General features: G+C 37.5%; 2 protein-coding genes across 2 annotated transcripts; both read right to left on the bottom strand.

Moving 5' to 3' along the window:
• Nucleotides 1-263: 263 nt before the first annotated feature.
• On the bottom strand, nt 264-1,850 carry LOC149925440 (uncharacterized). Its single transcript, XM_090161754.1, has one exon. It carries the CDS (start codon nt 1,848-1,850, stop codon nt 264-266), a length of 1,587 nt encoding a protein of 528 aa, XP_090017880.1.
• Nucleotides 1,851-4,787: 2,937 nt separating this feature from the next.
• Nucleotides 4,788-5,417, bottom strand: LOC149925439 (uncharacterized). Its single transcript, XM_090161753.1, has one exon. It carries the CDS (start codon nt 5,415-5,417, stop codon nt 4,788-4,790), a length of 630 nt encoding a protein of 209 aa, XP_090017879.1.
• Nucleotides 5,418-11,251: the final 5,834 nt, after the last annotated feature.

The raw sequence follows: 11,251 nt of genomic DNA, 5'->3' as shown, positions 1-11,251 counted from the left end.
CCGGGCCCAATGAACGGCGCACGTCACGGGAAATTCCAGAAGAGGGACGCCAAAGGGCCATTTCCCAGAACAGATTATTTTGGGGTTTTTCCAGAGAGCGAGTGAGGGTTGGAAATACAAAAAATACAATACAAAATATGCAATATAAAAATATACAAAGAAATTTCAAATTCGTTTAACGGTTATAATATTCAAGTTTTCATTAAGTTTAAGTTAAATTTTCATTTAACAATAATTTTACATTTAATTATTTCGCGCATTAATTATTCAACACTCCCGCCGTAATACTGTAGAGTATTACCACTGTTATTGCGCTCACTTTCTACATCACTAATTTCCAAATTGCTTAAGTGCTGTATCGAGCGCTTTATGCTGTTTCCGTTTGTGGTTCGCACCACGTAAGACCGAATTTTGTTATCGCGAGGCCCGATAATTACGTCGGTGATCAAGCCAAGCTTCCACATGTGACGTGGCTGCTTGTCGTCTTGAATTAAAACAACGTCACCTTTTTTAAGGACAGTCGCGTTTTTCACAGTTTTTGAGTGATGGGCGGATCTGAGTTCTTTGATGTAGTCCCCGCACCATCTTTTCCAAAGTTTATTCAACACTTGTTCGCGATGTTTTAACCGTTTACACAATTCTCGTCGTGACATTGGTGCATGATCAATTTCGTTTTTATTAAATCTAAGCGGGGGGAGACTGGTTAACCTGCGACCAGTGAAAAATTCAGCCGGGGAAAGTGGGGTCGGTTCATTAGCGTCATTGTAGCAATAGGTAATCGGCCTTGAATTTATGATTGCCTCGGCTTCGGGAAACGTTGTCAATAATTCCATAAACGTTAGCGAAGCCATACCTAAATTTCTTTTTAAACAATTTTTTGTCGATTTGACCAGTACCTCCCACCAACCTCCGTGCCAAGCTGATCTTTCGATTATATATTTCCATTTAATCCCACGAATTCCGAAGAATTCTTTAATTCGCTCCTCATTGAGGTTTTGCCAAATTTGTTTTAAATCTTTATCAGCCCTTTTGAATGTGCGCGCGTTATCGGTCCAGACGGTTTCCGTGACTCCGCGTCTAGCGACTATTCTTCTAAAGGCTAGGAGAAACTCTTCGGTACTCAAATTTGGTATTAATTCTAGGTGTATAGCCCTAGTTACTGCGCATGTCATTAAACATATGTATGATTTGGTCGGTTTTGATTGACCTTTCACTAGCAGGGGGCCGGCAAAATCTATTCCTACTACGGAAAAGGGCTCTGCCTGCTGTATGCGATCTTTGGGCAGGGGCGCAGTCGGCATATCGCCCGTTTTAGCTTTTAGTCGTTTACAGATTAGGCAATCCTTGACGACGGTGCGAGCGAGTTGCCTGGCAGCGGGCACCCAATACCTCTCTCTTAATTGAACCAAGGTGTCATTTATTCCTCCGTGATAAACTTGTTTATGACTACGGACAGTTAATAATTTTGCTAACCTTTGATTTTTAGTTAATATTATGGGATGTTTTTCTTTATACGTAAATTCAGATTCTTGTATACGTCCCCCGACACAAATAAGGCCATGGGCGTTTAAAATGGGGTTTAACGTGGCAATTTTTGAGTTGGTATTAATTTCTTTTCCCCATTGCAACGCGTTTAACTCTTTCCCGAACTCCTCAGCTTGCACCGCTCTCACCCAGGTTATTTCGGCGCATTCCATTTCTTCCGCGCTTACGGGGCCAATTTCGTAGGGTAATTTTTTTACTCTATTTGCGAGTCTTAAAAGATGATCTGTTATTCGCAGTACCGGATCGAGATAGTAATGTTTGCCTAAATCAATTAAATTGGTAATACTCGATTTCGGAGCTTCCATTATTGCGGCTGTAGTTATTTTTCGCCTTTCTTTGTTAATTATTTCTAAACTTTCGGTTTTAGGATTACCCTTTGGCCAATTTTCTTTCGATTCTTTAAGCCAGGCTGGCCCTTCGAACCAAAGGGTGCTATTATGCAACTCCCTAGCGGATAAACCTCGGGTCGGTAGGTCAGCTGGATTTTGTTTTCCAGGACAATGTGCCCAATTTTCAATTTTTGTTAAGCGCTGAATTTCAGACGCGCGATTTGCTACGAAGGGGCGCCAATTTTTGGCGGGTTCTTTTAACCGGGATCATGCCAACTGGTCGCTGGGCAAGTGGTCGCCGGTCGAGTGGTCGCCGGCCTTGTCGTTGCCGGCCTAGTGGTCGTCTGGGACAAGTTGTCGCCGGACATCTGGTACCCTAAGAAAGTTCATAAGATGGACAAGTCGTCGCTTATAAATAGTTTTTCATTCAAAAGTCGTCGCTAGCAAAAAATTGATAAATACATATAAGAAAACGTCTCTTAGAAGGGTTATAAAGAGAAGATTTTAATTTTAAAAAATTGTTCATAATGATTTAATTAGTAGAGATAAGAGCTTGTTATTTTTGATTAAGTTTTAGTTGAATTAGTTTTAATTTAAGTTTAATAGAGGAACTCGGCAACTATTTACCTTAACTGTTTATCAAAAATATTTCTTTAAGAACTGTTATTTAAAGTAAATTCTGCCCCCTGGTTGAACTAAAGGGCCGCAGTAGCCTGACTGTGCTAAGGTAGCATAATCATTTGGTTTTTAATTGAGATCTGGTATGAAGGGATAAATAGGGTAAGTCTGTCTTTTTTAAATATTTTGAATTTCAATTTTTAGTAAAAATGCTAGAATGAGTCTATGGGACGATAAGACCCTATAAAGCTTAATTTATTTGGTTTTAAAAATGTTTTCTAGTTTTATGGCTAAATTATTTATACTGGGGCGGTAGCTAATAAACTAAGTTAAATTAAAATTAATGATGATCCACTCTTACAAGGAGACTACCCGAGGTGTTACACACCGATTTGGTTCCAAATCGGGGGATTGGTAGACCTTCATGTAACTTGAAAAATCCTAAAGGGATTTTATTCAATAGGTAACGGTTTTGCCATGGCAACGAAAAATGTTTTTGACAACTTAAAATGGAAATTTTCCTATTGAAAATAACATGGGATTAAAAAAATTACATGATTTGAGTTCAAACCGGTTTAAACCAGTTTGGTTTCTATCTATAGTTTTTGAAAGGACCAGAATCTATGAATTATTTATCTTATGTTAATTAGTTAAAAATGTATTTGGTTAATATGGCAGATTAGTGCGTTGAATTTAAGATTCATTTATAAAACAGTGTCTTTTTTAATAATTTTGTTAATTTTAAGCTATACATTGATATCAGTGTGTCTTTTAGTGAGTGTAAAAGTAATATTTTATTATACGCGACGACCAGTCCGACTTACGAATTTTCTTAGGATACCAGTAGTCCGGCGACCAATAGACCGGCGACCACTTATCCTAGACGACCGTTAGTCCGGCGACCACATGACCGGCGACCACATGCCCGGCGACGAGTTGACACTGACCCCTTTTAACCACCCTAACGCTATTGTAGAGTCGGACCATAGGTAAGCCTCCGTCAAATTTTCTTTATAAGTGTCGGTTACGTAATTTATCAGACGAGCGCCTAATAGGCAACCCATCAGTTCTAATTTTGGAATGGTTAGATCAGGGTCGGATTCTTTAATTTTTAGCGGCGCGACTCTACTTTTTAGAAACCCCCACCCTACCCTCTTTTGTTTCGTGCCTAACGTATACCGCGGTAGCGTAGGCTTTAGAACTAGCATCGCAGAAAGCGTGAAGTTCGACACTCTCAATTTCGTCGTCTGACTTGGCGAAATAGTGCCTGTTAATTTTGATCGAGTTTAAAATTGCCAATTCTTGGCACCAGGTTTCGAATACGTTCGCGTATTCTTCCGGAAGTTGGGCGTCCCAATCTATTTTTGCCTCCCACAGGGTTTGAAGGAGCATCTTCGCTCTTATCGTGAAGGGGGCTAGTAAGCCTAACGGGTCGAAAATTTGCGACACGTAACTCAACACCTGTCGTTTAGTTCTTTTAAGCGTACTTAAAATATCAATTAAATTTGATAAGTCAAAGGAGAACACATCCGCTAACGGGTCCCACTTTAAACCTAGAATTTTTGTGTCTGACGTTTCCTTCATATCAAAGGCGATAATTTTATCCTATCTCCAGAACTGCCTAAGTTTTTCGGAGTTGGTACCCCATTTCCGGAGTTTCATGCCCGCGTTTTGCATTAGGTTGGCCGCGCCTACCGATAAGTCGTAAGTCTTCTCTACGCTTTTTTCTCCGCTACAGAAGTCATCTACGTAGGTATCGTCGGAGATTTTATTTTTGACAACCTCATCGACTCCTTCCGCGGTTTGCGCGTGATAGCGAATAGTGGCTGCCAGTAAAAAGGGGGATGCGGTAACCCCGAAGGGCACCCTAGCCATTCTTAAGTGAATAAATTCCGAGGGATTAATTTGCCCATCTTTCTCCTCCCGTACCCATAGAAACCGGACAGCGTCCTTATCATCGTTATCTAGAGCCACTTGCCAAAAGGCCTTTTCGATATCGGCTACCACGGCGATTTTATTTTTTCTAAAACGGATGATTAGTAACAATAGGTCCTGGCATGAATATATCTAGCTATGAATATCCAACGCTACGATATAGCCCTTCTATCATGTCGATTTGATTTGGGTGGCAACTTTCGAGACCAGTGACGCGTTTTCAGCCAATCAGGAGACTGAAGGAAATGACGACATGCTCCTCGCTCGGTCGGAGCAGATGTGATTGATCACGTGACTAGATAAGCCCAACCCAAATTTTAGAGGGAGGTTAGAGAGGCTATTGCTATTGTATATTCATAGCTAGATATATTCATGGTCCTGGTTGAGATTGGCGCCGGGAGACAAACAATGGTTCAGCGAGGGGGCGCCATTCGCGTGACTGGAGGCGTCCAGCACCACTCTCAACTTTGTTGTCGCGGAGCTATCTCTGACCACCCCCTGGTGCGGAATGTAGTAAGTTCCAGGTTTGGACTGACTTAATTCGTTTTTCGGCACCTCTTCGGCTATCCCTAACTCTAATTGTTCAGTTACGACATTTTTGTACTGTTGGTAAAAGGAAGGGTTGTTTTGAAATTTTTTAACCAAGCCTCGCATTCGTTTCGTCGCGACTGCTTGGTTATCGGCGAGGTTCTCTCTATCAACTAGCCAAGGGAATTTTACGCAATACCTCTCGCCGTTGTGTTTAATAGTTTCATTAAAACTAGTTAGTGTTTTATCGTTGGGTGTTACTTTTAACTCGTTACTGTCGATCCCAATGTTTTCTAACTCCCAAAAGTTTTTAAGGGTGTCATTGATTTGTTTTTGACCTAAGGTTATTAGCATCGTCGTGACGACATTGACTGACACGCCATTAGTTGCAGCAGCGGTTACCCCTTGTAGGCACCATCCCAATTTAGTTTCCTGGGCTACTAAAGCGGGTCCCAACCTCATTGTTTTGTCTACGGTAACTTCCCAATAAAAATCCGCGCCTATCAAAACGTCTATTTCGGAATTAACGTTACGCGCGTTTTGGTCGTCCGCTAATTGTAGGTTTTGGGGTAACATTAAATTATTTAAATTTACGTTACTGAAATTTGAAAAGGCGTGACAGACAAAAGGGGTTTCGACTGCTCTGACAACGACAGTTTGATTTGGATTTTCTCTGTTTACGAGAGTTAATTCAACCCTTCTACTGCTTCTCTGCGATGGCTTAGTTTTCCCAAAGCTATAAACGTCTAATTTTTGATACCCTACCACGGGCAGGTCTAGTTTTCGCGAAAGCTCCTCTTTGATGAAGCTAATCTGGCTCCCCCCCCATCTAGGAGAATTCGCGCCATTGTTTTGTTTTGGGTTTGAAAAGGGTTTTCTACTACAGCTACCGCCGTTTGCAGTAATACGGAATTTTCTATAGTTTTGACCGGCGCCACCGCGGTGGTTATCGGGGTCTTATCTTATTCTTGCTGTAAGCAAATACAAAATTTTATCATTTACGTAACTAATGAATTATATAAACACACGTACCAGGTATTTGAAGAGCTTTACTTCTTTCCTCAGAAAATGACTTGGTTGGAGATTTTATATGGATATCCAAATCTGAAATAGTGTCTAGAATTTCATCGTCTCGAATTTCACCTGCTAAATTTTTCCATTCGTCAAAATCATCATCATCATCATCTTTGAAATAAAAATAATATTACAATGCAGAAAGGAATAAGGTCGTTTCTTAAGCCTTAGTAAATACTTACCAGAAATTAATTCGTCATCTAACTCTTTTTCCCCCTTCTTTTTCAGTGGTGAAACGAATAACGTTTCATTCGTTAACGCAGATAAATTCATTTTAATAATCTTGAAATTAATCATTACAACAAACGTTTTACCAATACAGCCATACCCACGTGTTTTCCAGCTGCTGAGCTACATTTGTATTATCCCACTCTCCCCCCTCCCCCCTCTCTTTTCCTTCTTCCCCGGTTGACCCTAGTTTTCCGTTTGTTCCTAACTCCGCCGCCAGAGCCCACATTTAACAATCGCGCGAAGCAAATATTCGGGAACGGGGTGTCCCTGTGTTAATTAGTCCATGGACATTCTCCCTAGGTATAAATAAATACATTCTGATATTACTGTGAAAGATATTACTATGAAAGATATTACCAATAATGAATTTATTTATACTCAGGGAGAATGAATATGTCGAGATTATTTTTAGAGTTTCTCCTCCGTTGGGTCCCCCGGTATGCTCCTCCCCTTTAATAAAATCAAATAATACTGTATCTCATTGGTTCTTAAAAATAACGTTTTTCGACGCGATTAACGCTGTTGCGAGGACGCAAAAAAATAAGACCGCCTACCCCCTCCCCCCCTTAGCGTGACGACATATTCATTCTTCCTGAGTATAAATAAATAAATTCTAGATATTACTTTTAAAGAGATTACTATAAAATATATTACTTTAAAAGAGATTACTATAAAAGATATTACTTTAAAAGAGATTACTATAAAAGATATTACTTTAAAAGAGATTACTATAAAAGATATTACTTTAAAAGAGATTACTATAAAAGATATTACTTTAAAAGAGATTACTATAAAAGATATTACTTTAAAAGAGATTACTATAAAAGATATTACTTTAAAAGAGATTACTTTAAAAGATATATTTGTAATAAAACAATAATTGTCCCTCCGCGAACAATTGTCGAGCTTCATTTTTCATTGGTCGTTAAAGGTGTTTCGTCAAATTACCGGAAGCAATTCGAATGTAAACCTCAATGACATTTATGATCTAGAAATTAAAATGGAAATTGCCATTATCAATAAATGAATAAGCATACACGAGTGATATTACCAGGGAAGGTTTATGTATTTAATATTTATGACCAACAGATTAACACGAAGAAATGAATGATAATGAAATGTTAGAGGCGGTTTTCGTTTTCATATTTGGGTAGGATCAAATATAATTTATACTAAAAGTATAAGGATTTCTCGTCTGGGATTAATTAAATTTCTTTCAATTTATTTTACTAAACTAAATGTTTATTTTTAAATGTTTTTGATTTTTTGGAAGAATGAAAATCTGTCCCACCAGAGGCTGCCGAATAAAAGCCTGTACGATTCTAAAACTCCAACTATTCATTAATTGACAGAGAATTAGTATAGAAATTCCATTCAATGAAATGATTGGAACGTGTTTACAGATGTTTGAAAGCTATAAAAACATAACATTTAGCAAAACAACCGAAACCCAACATTTTATCTTAAGGCCTTTTCACACGAGCCAACTTTTGGATCCAACTAGAGGAGTCAACTTTGATGAGTTGATCCACCAAAAATGTACGCGAGAAAAAAATGGATCACTGATCCATTTTTGCTGACTCAGCATTTTGATTTAAAAAGTTGGCTCGTGTGAAAAGTAGACTAGCCTCTCACAAAGTTGTTCGTAAAATTAACTAATATTGTTGTATTTAGTATTGAACCCGTGAAAACCTAGAGTGCACTTTGTAGTGTTCTAACCAGTGGCGTAGCGAGAAATCCTTTGAGGGAGGGGGGGGGGGTTCAAACTATGTGAAATACCTGAGAGGGGTCGAGAAGGGGGTTTAATTTTAGTAAAGCCAAAGGGGGTTTGGACACTGAAACCCTCCCCTTGTCTACTCCACTGGTTCCAACCAACAAAATCTAATTTCAAAAAGGAAGCACTAGATATTCAAGTAAACCGATAAGTTAACCTTTTATTCCTAGACTCGATTCCTGCCTTCTGTAAGACTATGGGTTAAAGAACGCAAACTGTTATGGATCGCGTGGCTTTGACCTATACTGGATCCGTAATCCCGAATTTTCGACAACTTTTGGGATTTTCAAAGATTTTTACCCTCATTTAATCCCGCGGATCTAGAGAAAAACTACTAATCAAAGACTTATTCTGAAACCACCATCGGATTCCTGACACTTCAATCCTCCGCCTTTTCTATATTTCAAGTAATATTTCTATGTAATAATTTTAATCGCCGCCTACCGACCGAGTTTTAAATTGAATGTATGAAAGCTGTCTGCTCGTTCAAAATTCTCTCTGCACAACAGCAGAAAGCTCAACCGAAAAACCTAGAAATTCAAAAGTCGTCTGCTATTTCTTTTTATTAAGGAAGATGGTGCTATCTTTTCTAAGCCTATAGCAGCAGGGCCGGCGCTAGGGATTTCGGGCCCCAGGTAAGCGTTCTCAGGCCCCGGCCCACCCTCCGAATCTTTTTACTCCAAAATTTGCTTACCTCCCCCCCTAACGCCGGCCCTTTTAAAATACTATTTAAAAGAATAAAAACCGTTTTTTTTTTCAGTTCAAAGAACTGGTTTATGTATACTATATTTTACGACGAAGTTGCTTTACACCCCAGCATATAATCAGTTACTTCGAAGGAAAAAGGAAATATATTATTAATCTGATTTTTTTGTGTTTTTCCTTCGACAGCACAAGGCCAACAAGATCTAAATTAATTTCAAGCGCTGACGTCATTCAGTTAGTTGAAAATGAGTCACTAATGGAATGCTGGCTTCGTATGACGCCAAACGATATTGATTACGACGAATATAATAGTCGACTGTACAGAATGGCCAGCGGCTGAAGTTTAAAATCAACCTATAGGCTTTGTCGGTTTCAAACGAAAATGACACGCACGATCATGCGTAACTTGGTTAAAAGTTTTTCCCCGCCCCCATTGAAATTAATGTAAAGTTGGCGATAATTAAACTATAATTAACTTACCAAATGATATAAGAAATATTCAACTGGCAATTATTTTCGTTTATATGAAATTAAATGTAATAAAAAAAAGTCTTGAAAAATCGTTTATTACTTTATAACATTCAAAAATAATATTTTTAACGCGCCATGTAGATAACCGAACATTTGCTCGTCTAGGTAAAGTGTGCGTTGTCAACGCGCGTATTACAAAGCAAAATGAGATTTTAGAAAGTAGGTTGTAATTCGGAACGATATTAATACTTTTCGCGAATTTTGTCATCAGTGAATTATAAATATAACTTGAAATAAGTTTCAAGGTTTATTTAAAAGCTAGTTTCATAACTTTTCATCCATTGGTTCGTTCGGAATTACTCTTTAAAGTAGACGAAAATTTGAAGGCGGTGAATCTTGACCAGTCTGAAGCCTCGGTTTAATCTACCGCGTATTTTGAAACGGAAAAACCCGATTACTATCGTTAAATGAAAAGGGACTTAAAACCGTTTTAAGTCTCTTTTCATTTAGTTTTTCACAATGTGCTTCTCTTCACTACTATCGTTAAATCCTGGATTAATAATATGATATTTTTAATCCAAGGTTAAATGATGGCGAACGTTAATTGTAATACGAAACAAATAACGAAATACGTGGAGTTTTTGGAGTTATATGGGCTTAGAACGTATTTCGTTATTTGTTCCTTATTACAAAGAGCGTTCGCCATCATTTAACGATAGTAATCGGGTTTTTCCGTTTCAAAATACGCGGTAGATTTAACCGAGGCTTAAGACTGGGCAAGATTAATTTGCTTTCTAATACGCGCGTTGACAACGCAAACTTTACCTAGACGAGCAGATGTTCGGTTATTTACGTCATGGTGCGGGAAAAATATTATTTTTGAATGTTATAAAGCGATAAACGATTTTTCAAGACGATTTAATATTACATTTAAGTTCACATAAACGGGAAAAATTGTCAGTGGAATATTTCTTATTTCATTTGGTAGCTTAATCAACGTTTATTTATCGCCAACTTTAAATTAATTTCAATGGGACGGGGAAAAACTTTTAACCAAGTTAGGCGCGAGCTCGCTTCTAGAGGCGCTGCTCGTCAATCGCTCGTACTCTATTCTATTCGCGACAGAAAACTATAGCTAAACCTCATTTCGTTCGCCATTGAAACCTAGATAGGTAGCGGCTAAAGCAGACGCTATTAGTTTTTCCTTATGGTTATTTGACTTTTATTCAAGAAAAAACGTTTTAAATTGGTCTGTAGCAGACGATTGATCATAGGCGCTACCTCGGAACAGGGTTGGACATAAGGCACTAGTCACGGCATTTGACTACTGAAATACATGCTCTGACTACTAAAATTAATCTAATTTACCTAAATATTCATAAATAATGGCGAATATGGTGTATCATAAATTCATCAATCCCATTTTATTTAAGAAACATTGTGATCGGGCAAAGTAATGTAATTCAAGTGATAGGAATTGATGTAAATTTATTTATATAGATAAATTGCTTTTTTTTAATTATTTTCCAAATTGGGAAAATAATAGATCAAAATTAGCAACATCTTTAAATTTTGTAAAAAAAAGTTTCAACAATTTAAAAAAATCAGTAGTTTCGATCAAAAACCGCCTTAATTTCCAATCTATATCCGTAGTGGTTTTGGTTCTAAAAGTTCTAAAATATTATTTACTTGATAAATAAAAAATAAAAAAATAAATAAATGAAATTCATTAAAAATTATTTATATCAAATAAAATTGGGTAAAAACTTTTTAAAAGTAAATATTTGGATTAAATTGGGTAAACCTTTGAAAATAAGTTATTTGTAATAAAATTGGGTTAAATTCATTCATTAATTGACCCAAACTGGGAAAAACTACTTAAGAAAATTCGATAATATTGAACCAAATTGGGAGAAAAATAAAAAAATACTAAAATTGGGTAAAATAAAGAACTTTCGCTAAAAATGAGCCAAATTGGGTAAAATAAAGAACTTTCGCTAAAAATGAGCCAAATTGGGTAAAATAAAGAACTTTCGCTAAA

This window comes from Leiobunum rupestre, chromosome 10 (genome assembly GCF_980474605.1).
Source record: "Leiobunum rupestre chromosome 10, qqLeiRupe1.1.hap1, whole genome shotgun sequence".
In the NCBI taxonomy this organism is placed as follows: Eukaryota; Metazoa; Arthropoda; class Arachnida; order Opiliones; family Sclerosomatidae; genus Leiobunum; species Leiobunum rupestre.
The sequence above is the reverse complement of the archived record's forward strand: the minus strand, read 5'-3'. Positions and strand labels throughout refer to the sequence as shown.